The 27,858-nt window shown below is 52.4% G+C and overlaps 1 protein-coding gene across 1 annotated transcript in view; it reads right to left on the reverse strand.

Annotated features, from left to right (window-relative positions):
• Positions 1 to 27,378, reverse strand: part of PCSK6 (proprotein convertase subtilisin/kexin type 6) — a 34,422-nt gene extending 7,044 nt beyond the window's left edge. Inside the window, exons 1-15 of the mRNA XM_069025512.1 lie at positions 27,160 to 27,378; positions 22,068 to 22,172; positions 17,312 to 17,422; positions 16,566 to 16,709; positions 15,936 to 16,012; positions 15,187 to 15,275; positions 11,871 to 12,043; positions 7,978 to 8,190; positions 6,491 to 6,591; positions 4,831 to 4,934; positions 4,229 to 4,346; positions 3,211 to 3,399; positions 2,839 to 2,975; positions 741 to 920; positions 51 to 153 (exon numbers count right to left, since the gene is read on the reverse strand). Coding sequence (XP_068881613.1) covers positions 51 to 153; positions 741 to 920; positions 2,839 to 2,975; positions 3,211 to 3,399; positions 4,229 to 4,346; positions 4,831 to 4,934; positions 6,491 to 6,591; positions 7,978 to 8,190; positions 11,871 to 12,043; positions 15,187 to 15,275; positions 15,936 to 16,012; positions 16,566 to 16,709; positions 17,312 to 17,422; positions 22,068 to 22,172; positions 27,160 to 27,378 — 2,063 coding nt within the window. The remainder of the gene's footprint in view (positions 1 to 50; positions 154 to 740; positions 921 to 2,838; positions 2,976 to 3,210; positions 3,400 to 4,228; positions 4,347 to 4,830; positions 4,935 to 6,490; positions 6,592 to 7,977; positions 8,191 to 11,870; positions 12,044 to 15,186; positions 15,276 to 15,935; positions 16,013 to 16,565; positions 16,710 to 17,311; positions 17,423 to 22,067; positions 22,173 to 27,159) is intronic.
• Positions 27,379 to 27,858: the final 480 nt, after the last annotated feature.

Raw genomic sequence — 27,858 nt, forward strand, 5'->3', positions numbered from 1 at the left:
GGTGCTGCTGCCGCCCAGGGGCTCCACAGGGACCCCCCACCACCCCTCACCTGCCAGTTTTCATGCTGCCCAGGCTGTAGTGGATGCAGTTCAAGCACTGGTCAGCGTTGGGACCATCGCAGCCCTGGTCACCACACTCAGGGTGGCACGGACCTGAGGAGGGAGAGACCGGCTCAGTGTGGGAGAAGCTGAGCACCCTCCAGGCACCACTGCCAGGATGCCCTGAGCACACCCTCCCTGGACCAATGGACACCTGGACCCTTCACCTATCTTATTCTTTAGCCTGTATCTATTATATTTTAAATTTTATCCTATCTATCCTATGGAGCTGCATGGCTTTGGGTGCTCGTCTTTCCTGTAGCTCATCCTTCCCAGAATGAATCCCACCCAGCCATCCTCTGGCTGAATACTGGTGCAGGAGCAACTTTGAAAGAGGGACCTGCTCCTCAGGGAGCAGCAGAGACTCCCGCCCCTGCCCATGCTGGAGGAGGGAAGGTGGGCAGAGGAACTTTTTTTACCACTCAGACAGCTGCACCACCAATTTGTGGCAGGAACGCTAGGACGGGGCATTTTCCTACCTTCTAATTTCACCATCCTGCTGCCCCATGCTGGCCACAGGCACTGCTCCTCCCGGCCCACCCCAGCCCCAGGCAGGATCAGACCACCCCCAGTTTTTATCTGGGTTTTCGTTTTCCTGGGTACTCTGGGGGGAACAATGTGGCAACTCAGCCAGCACTAACCTGCATACTCCTCCTCCTCCTCTGCCACCTCCACCTGGCTCTGCAGGAAGGCGACTCTCGATGACTCCATCTCCGATGTTGGTACTTCCAGTGACCTCCCCCGGGACTGGGTCCCACTCAGCACAGTGTAGGGGTGCTCGCCTGTCCCATAGAAGATGAGGCTCCACTCTTTCAGCTTCCCTGTGGGGCAGGTGCAACATCACTCATCCCGCTCCCCATTTTGCCCATCTCTGGGGGACCCAGTTTTGGGGGAAGCAGGAGGAGGATGGACTGGACCATCAGGGTGTCACCAGTGGCACAGCAATGCAGAAGCAAACAGTGAACACCCAGAAATGTTCATGAGCCCCTGAACTTCCAGCCCACATAAATGCAGCTGTTTAAGGCACTTACAAGGGATTTTTAATTCCACAACTCATCTGGGGAACCACAGCATCACACAGCGTCCGTGTCCAACACTGGAGAGTACCAGTAATTTTAAAGGCTCCACAATAGAGGATTATTTCTGTCTGACAAAAGCCACCCAGCACACACTGGATTATTTCTTGCTGCTGTTGCTCCAGCCATCTCTTTGCTCAACACAACAGAGGTCTGAGCTTGCATTCCCCAAAACACTGTGGTGCACCTGGTGAGACCCCACCCAAGGCTTTACACCCACACCAAGACCCTCCATGAGCCACATGGCTTTGGGGACAGTCCAAAAATGTTGCTGCTTCCTTCCAGTGCTGTTTATCTTCCAATTCCCCCATCAATGCGAGTCACTTCATGCCCACAGTGTGCTCAGCTTTAACTCCTAATCTCTGTGTTTCCAGGAAGTGCTTAAAATTTCCAATACCCAAATCCCTTGGCTCTCCCAAAGGCATGAGAAGACACACCTGCTGCACCAAGCAGTGCTGGTGTGGAGCCTGCAAAGGGTCAAGCTCTGGCAGCATCAGCTGGGGAAGCACCTTTGCCAAAAGAATTGAATTTGCTTTAAATCTAAAATATCCTCTGTGAGGAAAGCCCAGGCTGCAGAGGGCCGATGTGGGGATGCAGCAGTACCAGTAACACGACACTCATAGTATTTAATTGATATTAAATTAACCAATTTAGTGGTATTAAATTAACATTTAATACCGATTTCTGCTACGAGCTGGGAGCATTGTCCCTCTTTTTCCTCTTGCTGTGCCCTCTCTGCTTCAAACCCAGAGCAGACTTTTTGAGGAGATGACTTAATGTACTTGTTTTCATTATGTTTTGCCAAGACCCGATGCCTGTGAGGGGCTCAGAAACACCCGCCACAAACTGTAAATACTGGGGGAAAAGCAGCTCTGTGGGCGCTTTGCTGCTGCTCTCCAAGTTCAAAAGATTTTGGGTGAAGGCAGCAAACAGAAACACTTTCTGTGCAATGCACCCCCACGTGCACCTTCCGCCAGAAAGTAGCGTGGGAGAAATTTTTAATATACTCCTGGCTTCCTATCAATGATTTTGTGGATTCAACACCCCCATAACGCACTCCAGCCCCAGGCAGGATGCTTCATGTCCTGCTGCCCCCAGCCAGCAAGGCGGCTGCCGCTTCCCGGCGGGGCCAGATCCTGCCCACATGGCTCCTTTGCTGGGAAGGGGTCAGGGAGCAGGCAGTCAAGCTGGGGACAGGGGGATACAGCAGGGTTGGGGACATGCAGGGGGCCAGGCTGAGCCCCGCCACCCCCCCTTGGTGTCAGTCCAAGGAGGATGTCCATCCCTCTGCAGCCCGAGGGGCATCATCCCCTTGCGCTGTTGCACAACCAGCCCACATGCCAGATGTCCCAGCAGTGAAGCAAAACAAACAAACAACAATTACAGCTCTTGGGTTTCCTCATTTTGACTCATTACAGTTTAATTTTGGAAACCTGGCTCTCGGGTGCAGCCAGTTTACTGCTGCTGCTGCTGCGAGAAAACCGGCTTCCAGCTCAGCCAGACCTGCAGCCTCCTGCATTCAGAGCTGACATGTCATTCCCATTTTTGAAAATCTGGGCAATACAGAGAGCATAAAACTCACAGCAAAATTTATAGCCAAGTGAAGCAGCCTACAAAGGGTTTTGGGAGCTAGAGGGACTGGTGGGCACTGGGGAATCCTTACCTTGCACGGCAGGGTTGCGCACTTGGGATGGCGTGTCATGGATCTCCAGGGTCCACTCCCCTGCCGCCCGCTCCCCCCAGCAGTGGACAGTCATGAACTCCCAGCCCTTGAAGCCCTCATTGGAGTGGTCAAACACCCTGCAATAGTAATGCCATGCACCAAGAAATGTGACTTTGAATGTCATATTTTATCACAAAAGGTAGATAGGTAATTGAGGATTTTAGGAATCTTTGCACACACACACCCTTGCACTCCTGCAGCTGAAACCTGGGCATGCTCCCCACCTTCCCAAAAACCCAAGGAAACTCACAGCAACCCCCTAAAGGATGATGCTGCCCAGCCCAGACACACCCTGGCTCTGGCTGCTCTCACCTCCTGGCGAGGAGCTGTGACCGTGTCCCGGCCGGAGAGACGAGGCTGATCTGGAGGTCCCCCCGGCGTGGGTGGGCGATACTGAGCCGCACCACAACGTGCTCCAGGTACAGCACGTGCTGGTCCCGGTGCTCGGCGCAGGCGCTGCTCAGGGTGCTGGCACGCAGCACATGGTCAGCTCGGATGTACCTACCAGGGACAGGGCATGGCATCAGGATGGGGACAGAGTGCCCCTGGCTCCCAGGCGTGGACACCCTGTTATATTTGAACCTGGTGTCCTGCTGCTTCACAGCAAAAATTATCTTATCTGCCACTGCAATTCCCAGTGTCCTAGCACAGGAATTTGCTGAATTGCTGGGTGGTAACGAGATGAGTTTGAAGTGTTTAAAAGATCTATGCCTTATGGGCTGCAAGGGCGCTGCTTTATTATAATTACGAGTGCAGTGCTCCTCTTTGGGCTGTAATTAGTGTCTGTATCAGATAAATAGCTTCATGAACACACTTGGCTCCGCACTCATCCCTGTTTTGCATATTCAAGTCTCTAAAAGACTTTTCTGATGAACAACTCTCTTGCTCTACAGCCAGGCATTGGTAAATGAGGAGTGTCCACTTGGTCAGATCCCTGATCCCACTCTTTAACCTAGGAGGGACTGACCTACCAAGGATGAGATGTGAACCTGAGCTAGCTTGAACCCAAAGCCGAATTCAAAGAGAACCCAGACACTGGGAATTTGGGAATCTTTGTAACAAATCACCAGTTTTTGGTGTCTTCCATCAAGACAAAGTGTTTGGTGTAAGAGGGCGGAGAGACCAACACATCACTGCTCACATAGGACCCAGCAGGAAAGGTGGGTTTGGTCTCTCACTGTCAGCCCTCAAAAATTCCCTGCTGATCACTGGTCTGGGAAGTGAAATCTTGCAAAAGGGAAAAAAAATCCCACTGTCAAAGCTGGCCCTGGAGAGCCCTCGTGGGACCTGCACTTCACTAAGCCATAGGCACAGACCCCACAACACTCACTTGGGCACCCTGTCCAGGCTTCCCACACAGACGTGCTGGGGAGGAACCATCTTCCACTTCTTGGCTTCCACCACAATAGCGTCAGCATCCACCAGCCCAAAGCCATATAGATGGCTAACTGGAAAGAGAGAAGACTCAGAAACGCCCAGCCTTCCCAGCAGGGATCAGGAGCTCCTCCCTGGTGCTCGGTGGAGCATCCTCCAACCATCAGGGAAGGTGTGGAGTTGACCCCATTGGGGTATGAGGTGCTTCAACACATGGAGCTCATCATCCTGGCCAAGTTACATCCCAAATCCACATTGGCACCATGGAAAACCCATTGTTGGGAGCAGCCCAAGGAAAGCATTAAGAAACTCTGCAGCTCAGGAGAGTCTCCACCAAACAAGTTTTCCAAACCTCTACCAAGCAAGAGTCCCAAGCATCCACTCCATGACTTATTGCCCTCTCCTCCTTTCACTTAACAGCGTGAAGGTAGGAACCCCCAAGGAACCTGACAGTGGCCACCCACGGTGAACTATCCCCATGAGCAAAGATCTGGAGACCTTTATTTTCTCTTGGCTGGCTGTTCTTGCCCTGCCACCTCCATCCCCACGGCCTCTCACCTTTATGCCCCGCTCCATTGGTTTTCCAGTCGGGCGCTCGCAGGTGCCCCGGCCGCGAGGTTTTGACCAGCAGATGCTGGACATCCCTCCAGGTGAGCAGGGGGCTGCAATGACACGTGGCTCATGGGGTGGCTCTGCTGTTCCCAGTCCTCCCAGAAGCAGCAGGTACCCCACTGAGTTAAAAATAAAACCAAAAAACACACCAGCCACCCCTCTTTCCTGCTCGGAAAAAAGCAAGGATTGACGGTTTAAATGCTGACACCCTGCCACCACTTGAGGTGCCCCAGCAGAGTGGTGTGCCCGAGGAAGGGATGCCACATGCCCATGGGAATTCCAGGATTTACTCCTGGGTAAGGCTATTTAGCTCTCATGCTCTAGGGTAGAAATCAAGCAAATCAGGAAAGTTTTCCCTATTTTTTTGTAGGAGATAGGGAGCAAAGCACATCCTGAGACAGGATAGTGGGCTCGGCAGCTCGCTGATACACAATGCTGAGCAAACCTTCCCTTTGTAGAAATAACAGCAAAAAACTGCTGGAAATAAAACCTGGATTGTTCATTAAACAGAAAAATTAAACCCAAATTGCCTCTACCTCCCCGGACTGGGTTTGTGTCAGAGTGCTGGACACTGAGTGCTCTGTGCTTCTGAGCCCACTCACGACCCCGGCTCAGGGATATTGGTGGGGAATTTTCCCCGCTTTACTTACAGTCAGTTGTTCAGCATCTTGACCTGGGACTTATATTGCTCTCAAGCAACATTTAAAGAAAGAAATTCAATTTATTCTCTCTTGTCATAATGGAATGCCTGAGCACCAAGCTCTGCTAGTTAATGTTGCTGTTTATGCCTCAGCTAAACAATTCAAAAATTACATCTAAAGCTTTTAATATATTTGTAATGAAAACGGCATCTCCGGAAATGCTCTCACCCGACCTGGGTGTTGGGATTAAATCAGAGGAGGAGGAATGAAGCCACAATCACCATCCCTGGATGAGAGTGCAGCCCTGCCCCAAGGCTTATTCTTATTCCCAGCCTTAATTTTATTTCCACTCCATAAAAATAATAATAAGCTCATGAGAAGACACTCCATGAAGCAACACAGGGATGCCCAAGGGCTGTTCCTGGGCTGGGGGACCATGATGGAACCAGGATGGGACTAGGATGGGGACAAGAGGAAAAGAGCAGCTTGTTTGAACCAGGGGTGTGTTGCTGACAATTAAGTTCTGTGAGTCTTTGACATTATGAAAAAGCAGTCCTTTTCCCCCAGAAATGCAACACTTGCTGAAAACCATCACTTCTGCTGACATTTCCCAATGTCTGTGATGTTTTCTGACATTTTTTTTTTCCAGGAAGTATTTATAAAACTCCCGTTGGAGCTGGCTGTCAGCGTTTTCAAATCACCTACTGAAAAGCCTGACTGATGTCACCAACCCCAAAAGTTTCAACAGATGGCAACAGGTGAAGAATTAGATCAATAAAACACCTGTGGGAAGATCAGATTCAAAACAACAATTCTGTATAAAACCTTGCCAGAAAGGAGTGATTTAAAATAACTTTGTCCCATTTTGAATCACTCCAGAGGAAACAAAACCACCTTGTTTCTTTCAGGTTTTGCTCACCAGGTGCTAAATGAGGGAACATTTCTCCTGATGAGGTTACACTTACTTTGCCTCCAAAGCCAAGGCAATGATGCCTGCAACCATCGGGGCGGACACAGAGGTGCCAGTGTGGCCATCGGTGCAGCGGTGCCGGAGATCCGTGGTGACCTGTGGAGAGAGGAGATGCAGCTGCCAAAATGCTCCCAGCATGGGCACTACCCCATCCAGCACCCCAGATTTGTTTGGGATGCTGCCAGAGAGGAGCTGAGCCTGCTGGTATCCAATCCCTGCCATGACTCCAATGCCACTGGGGTACACAGAGCCCCAAAAATGGGCTGCAGATACATTTGGTGTATGAGAAAACACCCTTGTGCTTCCATTTTCCTCTGCTCAAAGGTGCAAAAACTATTTGAAAGGGGAAAAAAATCCATTTGGCTGTGGATCAGCTGCAGGAAAAGATGATGGAGCAGTGTCAGCAGGGCAGAGCTGGTGTGGGTACACGTCCAGGGGTGCATGTTGATCTGGGCCATATTAAACACTTCCCTTAAAACCTCCAGCTCCTGGTCTTGGACAAGAATTTCCATTTGCGTAGGGAAAGAAAAAAAAGCCATTTCCTGCTTTTTTGTTCTAACACAGAGCACGATGTTTGGGTACCAAAATTTTGGAGAGGAGGTGAGGGGCCAAGAGATGCCTCTTCTCATTTTAAAAGGCTCCTAAGTTTTGATTTAATCTGGTGATTTCTGGATGGGAAGCTGGTTTGGATTTTTTCCCAACAATGCTCCTGTAGCATTGGACTGGGGCTGGCCTCAGCCGTGCAAACACTCCTGGGGTGCCATGAAAATGGCACTTGCAATCTGTTTTCTGGCTGGAAATTCATCTTTTGAGGGCCAAAGAAATCACTCCTTAATACCAAAAAAAATTATTTACTTGTTAAAAAACACAACCCACATAAATTTTGGTTAGAACACCTCACTTGGGTGGAAAACTCCCTTCCCAGGCTGGGTAAGGTGCTGTGTTGGTGGGAGATGTTTTATTTCCCAAGGTTCAGATGATGCACAGGGATGACAGTAACAATCAGCCTTGGTGGGCCCAGGCCACAGGAGCTTTTGGGATAGGGCAAATATAGCCTGGGTGGCAGGGAAAACTGCACTGATCCACATGTGCTCACACTTTCAGGCAGTTCCTTGGCTCCAGAAAGCCTCAGCTCCCAGTTTGGGGCTGCCACACCCCCATTAAATGCCTCCATCCTCCCTCTTTTTTCTCTCTCAGGCTAAAAATCCTCAAAATTCACTTTCTTAAAAAAAAAAAACAAGATACAATGAGAAGTACTTTGGGGAACAGGTAAATATTTACACGGGTATTTTTGCAAACCTCCAGCCCTTTCACCCAGTTACCAGGGAAATCACGACATCCCTGAGCTCTTGATGACCAGTGTAAAACCCACTGCAGAGCTAAGGACAAAGCCTGGCTCTTACAACTGAGCCATCACCCAGCCCAGCCATGCAGAAAATGCCCAGGGGATGCTGCCCCACTCGATGTTGGGGTAAAACTCACAATTTTCCGCTCATAAAACGCCCCACTGCTGTAGGTGGTGGCGAGGGTGGAAGCACATTCCTCCAGGTACCAGGGCTTGTAGCCGTTCTCGGTGGTGCTGCTGATGGAGATGGTGTAGATGCTGTTGGTGTAGCCATCACAGGAGCAGTAATCGCCCTCTCTGCCGCCGTTCCCTGATGCCCAGACGAAAATGGACCCCAGTCCCCTGCGACCCTGCGGGCACAGAGGGGATGGAGGGTTAGAGGAGGTGTTTGCCCAGGATGAGAGGCCATCTTGGCATGGGGAGGAGGGGGTAAGTCTGATTTTTGAGGGTTTGGTTAGGGTGGAAGGATGGGTCCCACCCTGCCCAGTGCTCACCCCCCTGCATCAGTCCCCACACACATCCCTCGCCTCAGCCAGTCCCAGTTTACCAGCAGTGATTCCCCACAAGGATGGGAGAGCCTCCAGCAACAGGATTTTGACATTCCCCATGGGGAAAAATATCTTAGGTACTCAGAGTCCCTGGACCAGGCGCTAACACATGGTGCTTTTTGGGATGGCCTTGCAGGAGGAACTGGCAAGGAATCCCTCAAATCGCCCACGCCCACAAAACCCCTTGTGAACCACCCAAACCACCAGAAACCTTTTCCCAGCCTATCCTTTAGGTTCCTTTTGTTTGTCTTTTATTTTTTAAATCCCAGCCTTTTCTCCCTTCCCCATCACTTAGCTGTAACATCTGATGGAGCCATCCCCACTGGGTACAGCTGTGTGACCCCACTGGGAATTGGGGGGGGGTGGGAGGGGTGTGCCTGCTGCCCACACCTCCCTGGAGCAGGGGGAAAATCCCACCTGGCAGCAGCAGCCATAGTGCCAACAAGGGGCCCCTAAAGAAGCCAACACCATGGGTATGAACCCCATTCACCCCTCCATCCAACCCAACACCAGGACACCCAGGAATAACCCAGCCCGGTGGAGGTTCACAAGCAAGGTACTGATATCCCAAAAAGGAGGATTTTTTGTGATCCAAAAGGGTTAGGGGCAGGAAATGAAGTGGCTGGTTCTCTTCTGTGTCCCGTAAGGCAGGGCTCTCCAGGAAGGATGGAGCACTGCCGGGCTTGGCAGGCGATGGAAGCAGTGGAGCAGCCCCATCCTCCCCGCGGCTGCTCCTGCCACTGAGAGATTTCGGCACTCGCCTGGGCAGATCTGGTGTTTACCTCCCTCCCACTGCTCTGCAGCAGCTTTCTCCACAAAAAATAATAATAACAACAATAATAATAATAGTAATAAAGCAACTTTGCTCTGGAGGAATTCACTGGGATTTATTGTAGGCTTTAGGTGCCAGGGGGAGTGGGATGGTTTATTACCTGTCTCGCCCCCCTCCTGGGGCAGAGGCTCTCTGAGCTGACCCTGCCTCTGGATACACAGTCTAAGTCAGGCTCTTTCCTTACTTTATGAAAGTTTTCATTATCTGGGCTGCCTCCCAGCCAAACTGGGTGGGTATTTCCCTAGCAAAGATTAATAGAGCTGTCTGGAGCTCTGCAAGAAAAAGTGCAATTGCCAAGGGAATTACTGCCCTGCTCCATGTCACAGAGAGCTCAACCCAGCTTGCCAGCCCACCAAGCCTGCTGCTGGCATCTCCCGTCACACTTTCCAGGGTTTCCTGGATCTCCAAGGTGGCAGCATCCCAGCCCACATGCTCAGCACAGACAGTGACCCTCCAGCTCACCCACACCAAAGTCATCTCCGAGGATGGGTCCCACTGCATGCAACCCAAGTGTTCCCAAATCACTAATCAGAGGAATAAAACCAGGCACAACTGGCCAAGCATGTGGAGATGTAGCAATGATTTTGATTGGGATCAGAAGATTGGGAGCCCAGACCTCCCTTTCATCCCTCACCCCAAGTGTCGCACCCATGGGACCCAAGAAAGGCTCAGACCTGCTCCAAACCCACATCCCCACAATGCCCAGGCAGGGCTGTGCTCGGGAAAAGTGGGTTTGGAGCCAGCACGGTCACATGAGGACATGAACAGGCACATGAATGACACTACAACAATGCACAGCTAACACCTGACAGCATTTCCTGGTGGAGCGAGAGCTCACCACATATTGCAGCTCCCTCAGATTGGAAAAATCCACTCTTTCCCTTTGCTCTCAAACAAGGAACAATCAAGATTTCTGTATGCAGACCCCAAACATCTAGCTTCTTAATTTGCCATCCTCCTAAGCCAATGCAATGCCAGTGAGGGGCTCCTGGCTGCTATAAAACCTGGATCTGGCTGTCATTTAAACCAGGGAATCCCTCCCTGGCCAGGCTGGGGCTGATCCAGCTCACCCCAGCAGCTCATGGGTTGGCTGTGGGATGCACAGCATCTCCTGCTTCCTCAGCACTGCAGGGCCTGGGTGTTTGCCCAACAGCACTCCATGAATGACCAGGATAAATATCCCCTCGTTAGCTCGGGAACTAATAAAGCGTGGCTGGAGGAACAAGAAACAAGATGATAAATTACCCCAGCGCAGTCCTATCGCTAATAGATAAAGGTTATTTTAATGTTTCCATTAAAAACTCAATTTTAAGGATTTATAACTCGGTTACAGCTGTTTGCTCAGGCTAAAGGTGGCGGTTAACTATCTGCTTGCAGCTTTCCTCGTTATTTAAGGAGATGGAGTTGGCAATTATGAGCTGTGCATGTGGGATGGTGGGTGCTACAAACACAGGGGGGCAGTGGGGGGACCAGGGTGTCTCCTGAAAGGCAAAAACAAGCATCCCAAGACAGTGGGGCTGTGCTAGGCAAGTACCCTGCTGCTGCCCGTTTGCTCCTGCATGGAAAAATAAGGTCTAAAAAGCAGCTTGTTCCCCCATATTTACACGGCGTGAACTCCCCGGCACTTCAATGGATTCCTCGGCAGGCTCACCGCCCCAGCAGGAAATCAAGTAAACAGTGGGAAAAACACTCCACCCTATTTTGAGATAAGAGGCCACCCTGACTCCCGGCACGCTGTGGGAAGAGGCAGCAGAGGAAGGAGTGAAGGCAGAGGTTGAAGTGGGGGCTTCACAGCCCAGCCTGGGGCTGCTGGCAATGGAACCCCAACCCCAGATTCTCCAGAGCACCCAGGGAATGGATGTCCACTGTGGAGCCCTGAGCCACTTACCCGCAGCACCAAGCTGCCAAGAAAGGCCTTTTTCCCAATGCTTTTAGCCAATATTGGGCATTTTTTAAAAGTACTCAAAAAGGGAGCGGGCACAGAAAGGCCAGGGCATCCCCAGCAGGGATTGACAGCTGTCAATCACATGTGATGTTGGCTGAACTTTCTTACTGGAGGATCTCAAGGACAACAATCCATTGTCAGATCCTGTGGCAACACCCATGTCCCTTCCCAGCCATGACACAGCCACTCGTTCCAGGTGGAAAACCAAGGGAATGCTTAACATGACAGAGACCCCTGGGAGAGGATACCAGGAGCCCAAGGAGAGTGGAGGAGGGGGTTGGACATACTGTGGTTTGGGATACTGCTGCTTCCATCCATGCCAGCATCCAGGAGGACATTTTGGGGTGCAAAGTTACCCCCCCAAGAACCGCTTTGGGTTTCTCATCCCGGCAGAGCTTTGCAACACAACCTGGGGCCTCCCTGCTCTGCCAGGGCTCTGCCGGCCATGCTGAGGGGTCCCACCATCACCAGGAACCTCCCACCGTCACCACCCTTGGCTGCCAAATCCAGCGGAGCTCTTAGGGATGCCGGGGAAAACTAGGAAAAATTAGAGATGATTGGCTCCCCCCCGCCCCAGCCCTAGTGCTGGCATTGCCTCAGGGGGCCGAGCTGCCCATCCCCGCACCAGACCCCGGGCCAGCCACGGCCCTTCCCATGGGACAGGAGGAGGAGGGCAAGCGCTTCTGGGCGCTGTGGGATCCACACCTTTTTAATGCCTTGCTCAAAAGCCTGTTTGGCCAATAGACCAGGTCCATCAACTGTCTTCCCATCATCATCTGGCCCCCAGCTCGCGCTGTAAATGTCAATGTAATCGGGTCTGATGCCAAGCGACTTCGCTTCAACAACATCTGTTACATCTCCATCTAACATACGAATGCCTAAAAGCACAAAAACATCAGACATTAGGGCTTCATGGCGTGGATGACAGTGTGAGGATTGCAATCAAAGGGCTTTGTTAACAGCGGCAGAAAGCACACGGCTCAGGCGTGCCTGGAATAGCTTCAGCCTGCGGCCCCGCATGCCAACAAGCCTGGCAGCAGGATGCTGGGGAGGTATTGGGGAAGTTTTCTGTGTTGCTGGCTTCATGGCAAGTGATGGAGAAGGGGGTGTTAAAATTCACTTCCCCTCCATTGCTGGGGAATGGGTGGTGGTAGTGGTACTGCACTCCCCAGCAACAAAATCCCCCCACTAAAATCCTTTTTTCTCCCCTTTTAGTTCCTTAGCTAGCATATTTCTCCACCTGGAAGATATTGGTGTTTCCTGAACACTCATGCCCCCCACCTTCAGGCACACTGGTGGGATGAAGCCCCGCCCCTTGAGTGGGGATGACTGTGACTGTCCCCAAACCCCATCACTGCCCAACTGATGCCAGTGGTTCCCTGGAGAGGGAGAAGCCCCAGGAAAAAACCCACGCTGTGGTTTGTATGGCCAAAATCAGAGCCAGGACCCCAACACATAGTGGGATAACAGTGCCACCTGGGAAAACTCTCACTTCCTGCTGGGATTGCCAGCAGGTACGAGCCAGGATGCTCACAGGCAGAGCCCACCAGCCATGGTGGGATGGGCTTGGGGGATTGCTGCCCACCCCCAGCCTCCGACTACTGCAATATGAGAGCACAACCCCCTCCGCTCTCCATCACGCTTTCCCTGCTGGATTTCCTCTCCACACAGTGGGTAGAGGGTGCCAGGCATCCCCACAGGCTGCCCAGAAACAGCCTTTGCAGGAAAAGTGATGCTGGAGATTTCAGCATCATATTTTGTCAGCCAGGGAGAGTCTGGTTTATAAAAATGCATTTCCCCTTCCACATGTATTTTGTCTTAAAGCAAACAAATGCAGGCAGATGTCATTCCAGCTGCAGCTGCACTCTGGACACCAGTCAACTCAAATATCTCCTTCTGACGCTGTCCCCAACCAGCCAAAACCAAGCTTAGAAATGTAAAACCAGGGAGCAGAGCTGTTCCCAAAAAATTCCTCTTTGTCAACAAGAAAACACAAGGACAAGGGATGAAAAGCCAAGCCCAGTGTCTGAGCTGCACACAGCAAGGAAAACCAGCTGAGGGATGGGGTTTGTGCTTGCTGAATGTGGCTGTTTTCATCAGCAAGCCCAAAATCAGCCTAAAGTCAATGCAAAGCCAACCCAAAGGCTGCCAAGAGAGAGCCACCCACAATGAGGGACTCCCTAGTCAGATAATGGGGAGCAGGAGGGAGCAGGGGTGGGTGCTGCAAAATAAATGAGCTTTGTGTCACACAGGGAGCAACACCGACCTCCAAAGTGAGTGTTCGAGGAGAGGGAAGAGGAGGAGGAATGGCAGGAGCCCTTTCCTCGAGCAGTGATGTGTTTTGCCCAGGGTATATGAAAAGCAATGCAAGAGCACTGAAGAGCAACCAGTAAAATTAGATGGGAGCTCTCCGAGTGTGACAAATAGGCTTCCCCAACAAGTTGTGCTCATTAATCGCTGCTTTATTTGTGTAATCCATCTAAAATCACTCTCACTGCAGCTATAGCATATTTTCCTCCATGATCCCAAACTTGATATGGCTCAGACTCTTATTTTTCCCCTTTGCCTGCTCACGTTGTGGGAAGCCCCCAGCCCCTAGCCCTCTGCCAGGTGCCTTGTCTCACTCAACACCTCCCCAGCACACCCCTGAGGCAAGGCACTCATTTAAGGGAGCAAATTAAAATGAGACCCAGAGGTCGTCATAAAGTCAACAAGGAATGCTCGTCTCCACAGCTGCTGTGGAGAAAGGAGCATGAAGGAGAATGGCCTGATCCTACAGGATCCAATAAATCCCACCATGAGCTTGCCTTGCTCTGCTGCAGTTTGGTGTTGGTGTGGTGGGTTTTCAGAGGCAAGAAGCCTCTAAGAAGCAAGAAGCCATCACATATGTAGGGGGCACAGGAGATAGGATGGGATGATGTGCCATAGCCTTTACAGCCCCTCCCAGTCCACTCTTCACTGTCCCCAGGGTTATTTTTCCCTCTGGGAATTTTCCCAGCACAGACAACCACTGGAGGTGCTTGACCAGGAGCAAGATCCCTGTGGACACTGCTCCCATGCAGACACAATCCTAACGAAAGCTGTTTCCTGCACAGCCAAGATGAATAAGCCAAAAGAAGGAATTAAGCCCTGAATCCGCCCATGGGTGCTTGGGTCCATGCTCCTGACGGTCACTTCTCCCAGCACTGGGGTGGTAAGAGGGGCTGCAGGAAAAGCCCCTCTCCTGTTCCAGCCATGCCAGGGATGGGGCTGAAAACTCAAAGAACCCAGCTCCAGGCATTTGTCCCCTACATGGTTCCACCAGCCATGTAGTTGGAACACCACACTCCCATCCCCACTAAGACCCTCATCTCCCTAGGGTTTACTGGGTTGGCCAGAACTGCCCCATCTCAAACCAGCTTGGCTAATGCAAATGAACTCAGCAACTCTAATTAGCACCAGGATACAATGTGATGATAGAGATTCATTTGCTTTCCACACATCATGTTATTTGAGGGACTGTGAAGAAGACTCCTCTAATATGCATCTCTGGCCCCCTACCTTCTTGGTGTTTTTTCCCCTGAGGGTATTTTGGGGGTCTCCCCACCTCCCCTGTTCTGAGTGGCTCCCCTCTACAGCCCTTGACCCCACAAACAAGTGACATCAGCTCTAAACCTCAGCCAGCACCACTGACCATAGCAAACACAGCCGCCCCAAAGACAGACCCCCCCCGAGCAGTTATGGACTTTTGGGGTAAAAACACCACAGCCTCAATCCATGTGCACCCTCATGGCAAGGACGCAGCCCAAGCAGAAAGTTTCCACCCCAAACACATGGAGCCAGAGCCCCCTGCATGCCATATCACCCATCCTCCCCCAACACCCTGGGGGTTCCCTGCAGCTGAGGCACCAAGGAGGAGACTCTCTCCTGGGGGAGCAGCATCACCACCTGCCCCAGGAGCCCATTGGTGTGACCAGGGTGGGCATGGTGTCCCTCAGGGGGATGGTGAAGGGCAGGGGAGCTACAGAGGCACCAGCCTCACCTCCGATGCGGGCGTTGTAGGCAATGCCCACGATGCAGTAGGAGTTGTTTGCCGCCGCCGCCACCTCCCCCGCGCAGCGAGTGCCGTGCCTGCAAGGAGAAACCCCCCATTAGCTGATGGCCATGGCAAAGGATTCCTCCAGCCACACCCCACCCAGCACCCAAAACTGGCCCCAAGGCTGGAGCAGAGGAAGAAACTGCCCAGAGAGATGGAAAGCCCTTACTCAAAACCCACAGCAAGCGGGTGGAGGAAACTAATGCTGAAAGCAATTTGCTGTTTGCATTTTGCACCTAAATCCAATTTGCTGTTTGCATTTTACACCTTGATGCAACTTCCTCTTTGCATTTTGCACCTAAATGCAACTTCCTCTTTGCATCTTGCACCTCTATGCAGGCTGCTCTTTGCATTCCTGTTTCCTTTCCACACATATCCATCCCACTTTAATTGAAGCCCAAAAAATGCATCCAAGCTTTGCCATCTCAGCCAGCCATTCTGACTGATGTGGTTCAATCCCCAACCAGGGCAAGGAACCTCCTGGTGCTGTCTTGGATGGCTGGAGGGTTCCTCAATTAGTGCGGTTGGCACCAGCTGGATTTGCATTAAACACAAGGACTCTGTGCAAAACCCTTAACACAGCCTCCTCTGCAGCACTGGGAATTGGGAAAGGGATCTGGAAAATACCGCAGAGGGACACCCAGCCTCAGGGACCCCCCCAGACCACTTGCTCCATGGCAATTACCATCACATACTTGTTCTCATTGCTGGCATCGTAGCGTGGAGTTGGGTCATGGTCATTCCCATTGACATCGTAGCTTGCAAGAGGGTCCTGAAAATATGTGGTCACCATTAGAGTCAACTTACCAGATGGTTGTGGTGGCCAGTAGCTGGAGTGATGGCCAGCGCAGGCAAGCAGAGCAGAATATTACATTTTCCCCTTAGTTTCTGACAGTTTGCTCAGAATAAATAGTTTTAGGCTGCAGTCCTTTGTGTTTCCCAGGGGACATATCCTGCTACCTCAGGGACTGCTCCTCTGAACCCCAAATCCTGCTGGGTCCAGCACCCCCCTCCCTTCTACTGTGGCCATGTGGGGTTTGAGCTGGGGCTGAATGGGTTCATGCAGGTTTTTGGCTCTGCCCTGGTGAGCAGAGGGAGGAGGCTGCTTCCCAGGCAGCTGCAAAGGGAGTTTCCCCCAAACCTTCTTATCTGAAAACCTCATTTCCTTCTTAAAAACATCTCAAGCTTTGGTTTTTTTTAAAAAAACCTTTTCCTCTATATATGCCAATGCACAGACTTCAGCTGTGTTTACACGCTGAAATTCTCCATAAATCAATTCATGGCGAGGATCAGCCCCAGTCCATCCCGTCCATCCCCCAGCTCACATAGTTTTGCAGGAGGTCAGGGTGGTTCCTCTCTATGCCGTCATCGAGGATGGTGACCACCACGTTCTTGCCCGTGTAGCCCCTCTGCCAGGCTGCCAGGATGTTCATCTCCGACCTGCACCGACTGTTTTTATCACCACAGTGCTATGGGGACAAACACAGCTGCAAAAGGGTTGCAACCCCATTCCAGCCCATCTAAGCAAACAGCCAGGCTGGGAGCCCATTTAATCAACCAGAAAATATATTTACAACCCACCCCCTGCCATATAACTTGCAGATTTGTTATAACTTTACTCCACAGATCAAACCCATCCAGCAGCAGTTAATCCAGGCAATGCTATCTCCCTATTATTCTTTTCCATTTCAAGTACTATGGGCTCTTGGGTTTTGAAGTGCTCGCTTCCTTTCCGCCCTTAATTTTCAATGAATTTCCCTGTCAAATACAGATCGATGAAGCAGGCAGGAGAAAAATTATATTACAAATAGATGGCTGCAGCTCTGGGATGGGTAAAATACAGCAGGGCTGCTCCCAAGCCTTTGCTGCGCAGACCATGATGAGGGGCCGCTAACAAGGGTGAAACACTTCAAACCAGATCCTCAGGTGTATTAATTCACAATTTTTAAATCCTGCTGCCAAGCACATTTGCTGCTATTATTTCATTACTGGCTGGGCTCAGAAAAGATTGATGATGCGTTTGCTTAGAAATAAATGACTCCCCATAAAGCAGTGACAATGACACACCCACCAAGTACCACATGTTGGGCCATACTGGGTCGTTGAAGGGGAGGGCATGTGGCTCCCCTCGGACCTGCCTCTTCACCCTCCTCTTCACCTCCTGCTGCTGCAGCCAGTCCACCTGCAATCAGAGACCTGGGTCAGCATCACCCATGGGCACTGAGCCTGGCATTGCCCACTGAAATGGGACATGGGATGCAGAAGCAATGCCAACCCCAGCCCAAACCCATCCCATCATCACCTCGTGCTCTGGCAAACCCCCATCTCCGTGACCAGAGCTGCTGTGCAGACAGCAGCTACATTTGGAAGGAGGCAGGATGGATGGACAGACAAACAGGGTGAGCTCAGCTCTGTGTGTTGTCTAAGCCAGGCAGCAGATTCCTCTGCCGGTGCAGCAAAACCCTGGAGCACAAATAACGTCACCTCTGAGTGTGTGCCTAAAGCCCCCAGCTTAGCAAAGCACAGAAGCATGCGCTGGAGTCCCGCTGGAGACAGATCACATATTTCAGTGTTTAGTCAAAGTTTTGGAAAAGACTCAGGTGCTTGGCTTAGTTTTTGGGCTGATCCTTCCTGCCGGCTGGGAGGCAGCAGCTCAGCCCTGAGACTGTGCCACCTGGCACCAGGGCTGCTCGTCCTTCGAGCTCCTTCCTCCCAATAAAATAATAAAAACTGGGGGCTTTACCCAAGCACAACATGCATTTCCCAAAAATATGCGATGGCCACACATGGCTGTGCAGATCTCAGGGGATGTGGCCAGCTCCACAGAAGTATTTTTGGCAGTGGCTGCATATGAGGTGGCCTTGGAGCTGACCACTCTGACATTTGTTTGCTTTCCAGCAGGGCATGACACGCAAAGACATCAAACGGGAAATGATCTGGAAAAGGCCATGATTGGGAAATGCTGGTGTTTGCCCACGGTGCTGTGGTGGGAGCTGCCTAAGGTGCTGCTTTGGAAGCAGTCACATCCCATCCCTGTCAAGCATTAACCACCCCCCAGACCCTTTATTGCCACACAAAGGGCTTTCCTGGCTTCAGCATGGAGGTGAGACAAAAGTTTAGTGAAAAAGGTTATAAAAGCAACATATAGACCAAATCTTTACAGGTGCTCATGCTGGGGGAGAAAGGAGGCACCAGCCAATGAACTGGGAGGGCTGTGTGGCACATCCCTCCTTGCTGGACACTTTCTTCCTGATGGCTCCGGGTCTTTTGAGAGCTGCTCATGGGGATGTTTCTATTGTTGTGACTAAGGTTTTGTAACAAAAGGAATAAAAATACAAAGTGCAACTTTTGTTGAGCTCATTTATGTAAAACTGTCAGCTGAACTGAGTTCTTGCACAGTTTATTGCTTTGTGCCTCGGATGGAGGTGGATGTCACAAACCCGACAGCTTCCAGCCTAGAGCTTGGGTTTTAAACACATATATATTATAAAGAAAAAAACACTGTTGAAAGGGGAAAAAAAAAATGTGTTTCATAGAAAAATGATTTTCCACGCTGCCTTGGCTGCCAACAGCGCACCACTTTGCTTACACAGTGATGGATTTAAACACTGGAAGCAAAAATATAACTTCATGGTCTAGTTAAAAAAAAAATAAAAATACATTAAATAGAGGTTATGGCCCAAATAACGGGCTTTTTTCCTTAGAGCACCACTCCCTGGCTGCACTTCCATGGGTCTCACTGCCTGAGCCACAGCTACCACCCTTCCCTGCTGCTTTGCTGGATGCAGCAATGTTAAGGTGTGGAATTTTGGGGGTTTTGCCAGGAGCTGCCTCACAGGGATGTCTTCATCTCAAACAGGCTCCTGATTGACCCCAGCACTGCCAGCCAGGAGTCGATGGAGACGTCATGTGTGAACAGAGAGAAATCAGCAGTTTAAGGACATCGATTTCAAGAAGGAGTTGATAAATCAGTGTGGCTGGCATGGGAAATTGGCAAGCAGGAAGGAGTCTGGGGCATCCCTGTAACAGCTCCTGCAGCTCATGAAACTCAGATCAACTGCCATTGCTGATCCAGGGTGGGGGAAAAGCTTATTGGAAATGTAAAAAAACTAAAAGAAAGGCTTTTTACCTATTGGAAATGGCCCAAACTGTTATAGTCCTGACACCCAGGGTCCGTGATCTACCCTGCAAATCCTAATTATTGCAGAATCACAAACTGGTTTGGGTTGGGAGGGATCTTAAAGCTCATCTCATTCCAAATCTTCTGTCATGGGCACCTTCCACCAGACCAGGTTGCTCCAAGCCCCATCCAACCTGGCCTTGAACACTTCCAGGGATGGGGCAGCCACAGCTTCTCTGGGTAACCTGTGCCAGGGCCTCACAATCTTTGCAGCCAAGAATTTCTTCCTAGTATCTCATCTAACCCTGCCCTCTGTCAGTGTGAAGCCAGTCCCCCTTGTCCTGTCACTCCAGGCCCTCATTCAAAGTCCCTCTCCAGCTCTCCTGGAGCTCCTTTAGGTAAGGCAGCAATTAGCAATAAGGAGGTGACTGTGAGTAGCACCAAAGGACCCCATGAGGAAGCACAGGCAGCCCCAAGCTGGACCCTTCACCCTTGATGGAAACAGAGAGGGAGCTTTTCATGCTCCCCCTCACTTTGAGATTTCAGTGGATGAGGCCTGGATCTGGCCAGCCTGGGAGGCTCCACCAAACACAATAACCAGCACATGTGAGGGTGCAATTCCCTTTGCAGCTCCAGGCTTATCCCAGTGGGTGTGCAGGAGTCAAAGTGGAGATCCAGGATAAACAAAATGGTTCCAACACGTTTGCCATAAAGCACACCAAATAATTCAGATGGGGTTGATTTTGGAGTGGTGCATGGCCAGAGGCACAGGGACTAAGGACATGGCATCCCCTGATGAGGATTAAGAGACTGGAGCAGTGAGGATGGAGGCTCAGGCACTACATGGACCAACACGAGCATCCCAGCAAGCCAGGAAAGTTTATGGCAGTAAGAGATGCAAGTGGAGCCCTAAGAGGTGTGGCACAGCATGACGTGACCTCACTCTGCATCCCACTGTCCCTCCCCGCCTCCCACCACCACAATCTGTCCCCAGAATTGCTGGATTTGCCACATCCTTCCTCCCTTTCCATCACCTGCCACCTACCTCCCTTTCCATCTCTTGGCTCATATCAGCCCCAGAAGGAGCAGCCAGCTGCAGGGTCTCTTGGGGCAACAGGGCAGCTCAGCAGCACCGTGGTCACACAAGAATCAGGACCCTGGCTGCTTCCCTCTGTGTCCTAGAGTCTCCCCTTTCCCAGATTCTTCCTGAGGACAGAGAGCTTGGCCGTGGTCCTCCTGCCCAGCTCATGCCACCGACCCCCACAGCAAACAAATAACAGCACTGGAAACAATAGTCCCTGGAAGGCATGAACCACCCAACATCTGCAAACAACCGGATTGGCTGGTTCTTCAGGATTTCTGCAAGATTTGTTTCCATCTTCTCTATTCCAGCTCCTGTCCTCGTGCCTCGAGGTGATGTTTTCTCGCATGCATGCTAAGCTGGTGCCATCCAAATGCATCACTTAAACGATTTGCTAATGTACATGGGAGAGGGGGAGAAACAAGACATGCCAACAGGTTTTGAACTGATAAGGAAGGATTAAGAGAACAGGAATTAATTGCTCCAGCTTGGAGCCCATAGAGCAAGGCAAGGTAAATGTTAATATGACTAAAAGCCAATTGATTTAGTTTGCATTATAACCAGACTCATTTAAAAGGGGGTATTTCAAATGCAGAGAATTCATCGTTTGCTGGGATGCCTATGCACCCCCCTGAGGGCAAACAGCTTTAATTAAAGCCCAGCACACTTCCAGGGCACCAGGCTCCCCTCACTGAGGTTTCCCCGCTGGCAACGCAGCCACGCGTGTACTCGTATACCTCTTCCTCAAAAATGTGCTACAGACCTTGTCCAAATATTTCACAGCAAATCTTTCCAGAAAGCCTGGGGAGGGCAGGGCTGCTGTGTGTGTCTGGAGAGATGTGGATGGGACGTGTGGTGCTGAGTGGGTTGGAGATATCTTGGGAAAGAGCATCCCAAGGGTGTCTGGGAACATCCCAGGGTGACCAGGCATTGCTGCAGGCACCAGCAGCTTGCTACAGCATGCTTGCTGCCTTCACCAAAATGGCTTTTTCTGCTTTTATGTCCCCCTCTCCCCAAAAAAACCTCCTCACCATTAACCATTCCCCTGCTCTGCACAAATCACATCTCACAGTGCTCAGGGGAAGCTTGGGAAGGAGGACAGCCAAAGGAGAGCCCAAACCCTTCCCCACCACCCCAAACCCAGATCACCCAGGTCCCTCCTTGTCTTATTCCCCCCCTCCCCATTACTTTTGTCAATTCAGCTGCACTGAAAATCCCTTTGGATGCTTGCTCTAGGAAAAAAGCAATGCAGAGCTATTGCCAAGGATTTCACACATAGCAACCATTGAGGCAGCAAGTGTTGTGGCAACTGGATCAACACCCCGAGCATGCAACAGACTTTCTGTCCTGGAAAGCTTTTCCCCCTTTTCTTCCTCCCGGCTTTCGGGCAGATGTTAATGTTTAGTCACTTTTACGTATTTTTCACCACCACTCTCCATACCCATGTCCAGTGAGTCACTCGTGTGTGCACAGGGCTGTGGCTCAAGGGTAACATGTCACCCCCAAGATGCTCCAGCTCATGCGTGACCCAGATCAAACCAACAGCCTCCTCCAGGGGCAGGTGGGGAGCCCCATCTCACCACCCCGCAGTGAGTGAGCAGCACTCCAGGCTGCTCAGTCCTGTACCTTGGGGTCCATGCGGAGGAAGTTGTGTGGTCCCCGGCTGCTCAGCGTGGAGCGCTTAAATGTCTTGCTGTGGTGAAAGTGGTAGTAGTTTTCCAAGCTTCCAATCTGCAAAAAAAGAGGTTATTTGGGGATTTTTTGAAGTATGTTTTCCCATGGCTGCCCCTCATTTTGTACTGGCAGCATCAGTACAGCCATGCCCTGCACCCCAAATCCCTCACTCACACAGAGCTCCTGGGGCTTGGGAGGATGCAGGATGCTGGCACGAGCCCCGGTGCCACTGCTGTGACAAACAGCGTTGGTGGTCGGACGCTGCACTGGCACAACAGAGCCCGGAAAACATTTTTATGAATTTTCACCCATTAAATGCATCTTTGAAAACTGCCTTTCATCAGCTCCCAAGCAGAAATAATGAGCTAAAAATGAGCTCAGCAGCTGCGGCGCAGCCAGGGGAGCTGTGCCTCATCCTCCTGCCTTCTCCGCCCGGTGCTCCAGCTTTGCCCCGGTTGCACATAAGGAGAGGTGATGCGATCCCGATCCCTGCTCACCCTGGGATGCTCCTGGGAAGCGTGGGATATAAATGTGCATAGCCTGGAGTGAGGGATGGCAGCATTTGGAGGAAAACACAGTGCCAGCCACACCACCCTGCCAAGCCCCGGGGTGGCTATGCTGCCTCCAGCCCTCTCATCCTGGCATCTGGAGACACCACAACTCCTCTTTTTTCATCCCAAAAGCACGGATAAAGTCCCGGGGCTATGCAATGAATCGAGGGACCTCAGCCAGACACCACATTTGAAACACCCCATGGGGATTCACAGCCAGAGGGAGAGGAATGACCCAAAAGCTGCACTCACTGGTATGTGGCTCCCAGATCACACAATTTGGGTACAAATTGGGATTTTGCTATAAATTCACTTTTGCCTGAGGTTGGTTTTCTTTTTTTTTTTTTTTTTTTTCCCCAAAATACCCACATTCCATGTCAGGAGCTGGATGCCGGGAGCCAGTGACGTTCCCTGTGTCTTGCTCACAGGACCAGAAAGAGCCATGCTACAAGCACCCGTCTGCAACCCATGAGGCAACATCTTTAAGACCATGTGTGACCCAGGGGCCAGGGTGACATTCCTGAGGCCAGACCAGGGCTGGTTGCAATGGAACAGCGGGGAACAAACAGGTTTGTCTGGATCAGACGCTAAAGCAGATGACAACTACTTACATCTTTATCACACTGGATACCTTGAGATCTGCCAGTGTCTCTTACGAGCATTAAATATTTAATTACTCTTGTTCTGACTTTTATGCCAGAATGTCATTTCACCAACTTTACTGCTGTTAGTGTGATTTTTGTAATTTATTTCCACTCAAATTCATTTAAACCCTCCCTCTTCCCCCTTCACATTACAGCATAGCTGGGCATTTTCTTTAACATTCACATAAAGAGGTTGCTCATTGCAATCTGCATTTGCCTTTTAAAACCCATTCTTCAAATCCATTTGCACTTAAAAAAGGGAAGGAGGGTGCTTCAACCTCTCCATATTTTAGGGAAACCTTGACAAGGCCACCCTACCTCTTGCTCACTCTGCCTGGAAATTGGAATACAGAGCTTACCATAAAATCCTGCAATGATTTGGGTTGGAAAGGATCTTAAAGACATCCAGTTCCAACCCCCTGCCATGGGCAGGGCCACCTTCTACTAGACCAGCTTGCTCCAAGCTTCATCCAACCTAGCCTGAAATAGCAGTGGGGTGTCCACAGCTTCTCTGGGCAACCTGTGCCAGTGCCTCACCGCCCACAGTAAACAATCCTCTCCTAAGTAAATGATTTCTTCCTTCCTTTTCACAAATAAATGCAAAATTTCCACGTGATGCAAAACAGCAAGAGCACTGGGAAGGTAATGACCTCATCCTGGGCTCTGGGGATACATAGCCACAGCAGCAGGAAAAGAACTCTGTGCCCCACTTCTTTATCCTCCTGGGATTTATGGGCAGAAAAACAAGAAAAACCTTCCCATGCTGGGAATACCTTGAAAGTCTGAGCAGAGTTTGGTCCCAGTGGACCAACCTGGTAGACCTCCAAAAGTCCTGTTACACCTAAGATATTCTAAGGAGAAAAACTTGTAAATGTCTTTTTTTTTAATGAAAAAGGATTTTTTGTCCTCCTTGTGGTCAGTCAGCTCAGTAAGGCTCTGCAATGCAACCCCTCCAGCATCTCACCCAAACTGTTTCATCTCTGCAAAGTACAGCTACACCAGCACTGGTGTCTTCCAGAAGAGTGGATTCAACTGGGAAGGCAGTGAGCAGTCTCCTCCTGGGGACACCACCCATTCCCATCAGGGACAAGGGGCCCAATCGCCGAGCTCTTGACTTCAGGAATGTCATTCTCAAATGATCACAGATGTATTCAGCCCAGTAAGGATCAAGCCAAGAGCTGCGAGATGACAGGAATCCAGGAAAGCTCCAAATACAACCGAAAATGAATCCCATCCATCTCCTGCACTGCAGATGAGACCACTAAGGATGTGCCAGCCCTTCCAAAACTTACTGTTGGACACCACACATGGAAAAATTCACATAAACCCTGCAACCAGGATAGGAAAGGGCTCACCATCACCCCTGGGCCAGTGGCACTGCCTGGGGTTCCGGCACCGCACCATACCCATAGCACCCTTGGCCAGGGCCTGTCCCAGCTTGCTCCAGCACAGCTGGGGAACAGAGGCCGGCAGGGAGGAATGAGCAGTCGTTTGAGGGTGTAAAAGCTGTTTCTTTTGTTTAGTTGTTTGCTTCACTTAAATAGAAGTTGACGCAAGTGATTCCCCAAGGGAAATGTCACTCTGCCATGACCCAGAAGGGTTTAGAGTGTCCCAGCTCTTGATTTGGGCACAGGAAAATGTGAGGAGAGCTCAAAGCTGTGTGTGCCAACCCCAGCAATGCCTTTCCTGGGCAGTATAATGCCAGGAGCCTCTAGGATTGCATCGCAGAGAAAAAGAGGTCACCAGCCACCAAGGCAGGGCTGAGCCTCCTTGCACCCAGCTGAGTCTTCCAGTGACCATCACCTCTCCTCCTCCCTCACCACTTTGGAGTCCACTCAAACATCTTCCCAGGGTGATAACATCCTTGGCAAGAGTTTTCCAGCAGGTTTTGTCCAGAATCAGGCCCCCAAGGAGGGTACATCTCACTGGGGACACTGCCATCACCAGCAGCTCCACAAGCTGATGATGCAGGAGGAGAAGAGGGGGACACCCAGGTCCCTACCAGGCTCTAAACACCATGAACCCTGAGCACAACACTGCAAATGTTGTGTGCTCACAACACATGAGCACACGTGCAGAGAAAGCAGTTCCTCAAGGTTTGGCCCTGGATAGGACCCAGTGGAAAAAGCCCAAAACCCAGTGGGAAAAGCTTGGAGAGATGGAGAGCTGAAGGCAGGGCATTGAGAGCAGCTGGGGAAGCCCCAGTGGTGCACGAGCTCCCAGTATCCACGGGAAAGCCAGGAGCCAGGAACACCCTGATGCAACCACAAAAATATTTCCCTCCCTCTCCAGCCTGCACAGGGCTGCCCCGGGGAAAGGGCTCGGCAAAGGATGGATGCTCCAGTGGAGCCACATTGTGCCCATGGGCCAAATGCCTCCAGCATCATAGGGATGAGCTCAGACAACCGGGATGATGGGGAAGGAGGAAGGGGTGACAGATGCTCCAGCAGGGAAGGGACACAGCAAAACCCCAAACCAGGAGCTGACGTTAGGCTGATGCAACTAGGGAGAGTGGGAAGTTCAATCAAGATATTCTCTGGCTGAAGAGGGATAAACACTGAAAAGCTCTTTGGGTTGCACAACCACCTTCGCCCAGCCCTGTGATAGAGGCAATTGAATAATACGTGATTTTCTCCTTGGTGGGACTAGAGCTGAGCACGTAGGTAGGAGACTGAGGGTGGGATGTGAGGGGTTATCCCCCACGGGAGGTGACAGACACGGGTGCATGAGACAATGTGCCCAATTCAGCCTCCCCCCCCAAAAAATGTTTACGCAGCACCCCGTGACTTTAATTATAGTTAAAAGCAGGGTTGCGATATAAAGCAAGGTTATAATTTGTAGTCCGGGAGACACCTTGGGCAGGAGGACAACCTGAAGTGTCACCCAGCCAAAAAAGCGCCGGGCAGCGCCATGGCAATAAACTCTGGAACAAACTCCGAGAACACCAGCCTGTATCTGGGATTGCAGAGGATGAAGGAATTGAGAGGAAAACGAGCTGCTGTGCTGAAAATCGCCTTTAAGACACCCGTGTTCCGCGGGGGTTTGAAAGCAAAAGTTCTCTCTGTTCCCAAGATCTCTGATAAACCCGGGCCAGAAAGTCCAAAGTTTGTTAAACCCACAAATACAACTTTCCGGGTTGGGAGGAACTTGTGCAACCCCCCGGCGGTGCGGGGCGAGGGCACCCCGAGGAGGGGCATCGACCCTGGAGGAGCCCGCCCCCGGGCCAAAGCGCTCCGACAGCATCCCCGCATCGACCCCATTCTCATCCCGACCGCTCCGGGGGGCTCATCTCCCGCTCCTGGGAACCCCGGCACCGCCTCGGTCCCGGAAGATCAGGCAGCTCGGCGGGACCTCCGGCAGCGGGGAGATCTCGGGGTCCATCTCCCGCTCCTGGGATCCCCGGCACTGCCCCGGTCCCGGGAGTGCCGGCAATTCCGCGGGACCCCCGCCTCCTCCCCGGTCCCGGGACCATCGTCAGCTTCCCGGTACCGGGAGTCCCAGTGCGAGACCCGGGGCAGCTCCCCGGCGCCGAGCTCCCCGCTCCAGGGATCTGCCGCAAGCTCCCAGTGCCGGAATCCCCAGCAGTTTCCCGAGACCGCTCCGCCTTCCCGATCCCGGGACCCCCGGTAGCTTCCCGGAACCCTCGGCTCCTCTCCGGTCGCGGGACCCCCGGCGTGAGACCCCCCGGCAGCTCCCCGATCCCCCGAAGGCTCAGGGTGCCAAAACCCCCGGCAGCTCCCCGGTCCACCCGCCAGTCCCAAGGGCGACCCCCCAGCCCCGCATCCCCCCGCTCCCGGTGCCCCAGCACCTGCCCGCTCCCGGAGCCCCCCGGCCCCTGCCGCCCCTTACCTGCCCCAGGCTGATGTACCCGTAGGCGGCGGCGAGGCGGGCGGCCTCAGCGGGGCCCCCCCGCACCCGCACGGCCCAGTGGTTGGTGTAGACGGTGCGGGCGGGCTCGGCGGTGGCCCCGCGCACGGGCAGCGCCAGCGGCAGCGCCAGGGCCAGCAGGCAGAGGCGAGCGGGCGGCGGGGCGGCCGCGCTCCCCGCGCCGGGGCCGGCGGCGGGCATGGTGCGGGGCCGGGCCGGGCTGGGCGGAGCGGGGCGCTGCGCCTTTTAACCGGCCCCGCAGCCCGCGGGGGCGGGGGGATGCTCGGGGGGGGGCGGGGAGGGCCCGGGAGAGCGGGCGGACGGGGCAGCTCCCGGCACTGCCCCCCCGCGTCCCCCCGCCTGCCGCCGGGCAGCCCCGCTGCGTGCCCGGCGCTGCTCCCCGGAAACCCCCCCGCACACCTCTGCAGCCCCTCTGCCCGCCTTCGGGCAGCTCCCCGGACCTCTCCGTGCATGGCTCTGTGTCCCTTCCCCGCGTATCTCCGGACAACTCCCTGTGCCCCCCGGCATCCCCCCTACGCGTCCCAGCGCTGGTCCCCGAACAGATCCCTGCATTCCCCCCGCGTGCCGCGGTGCTGCTCCCCGGAACCCCCCCTGCCTCCCCCTGTATGTGACCGGACAATCCCCTGTACCCGCTGCATCCTCCCTACGCTCCCCGGTGCT

The sequence above is a fragment of the Aphelocoma coerulescens genome, chromosome 10 (assembly GCF_041296385.1).
Source record: "Aphelocoma coerulescens isolate FSJ_1873_10779 chromosome 10, UR_Acoe_1.0, whole genome shotgun sequence".
NCBI classification, from domain to species: domain Eukaryota; kingdom Metazoa; phylum Chordata; class Aves; order Passeriformes; family Corvidae; genus Aphelocoma; species Aphelocoma coerulescens.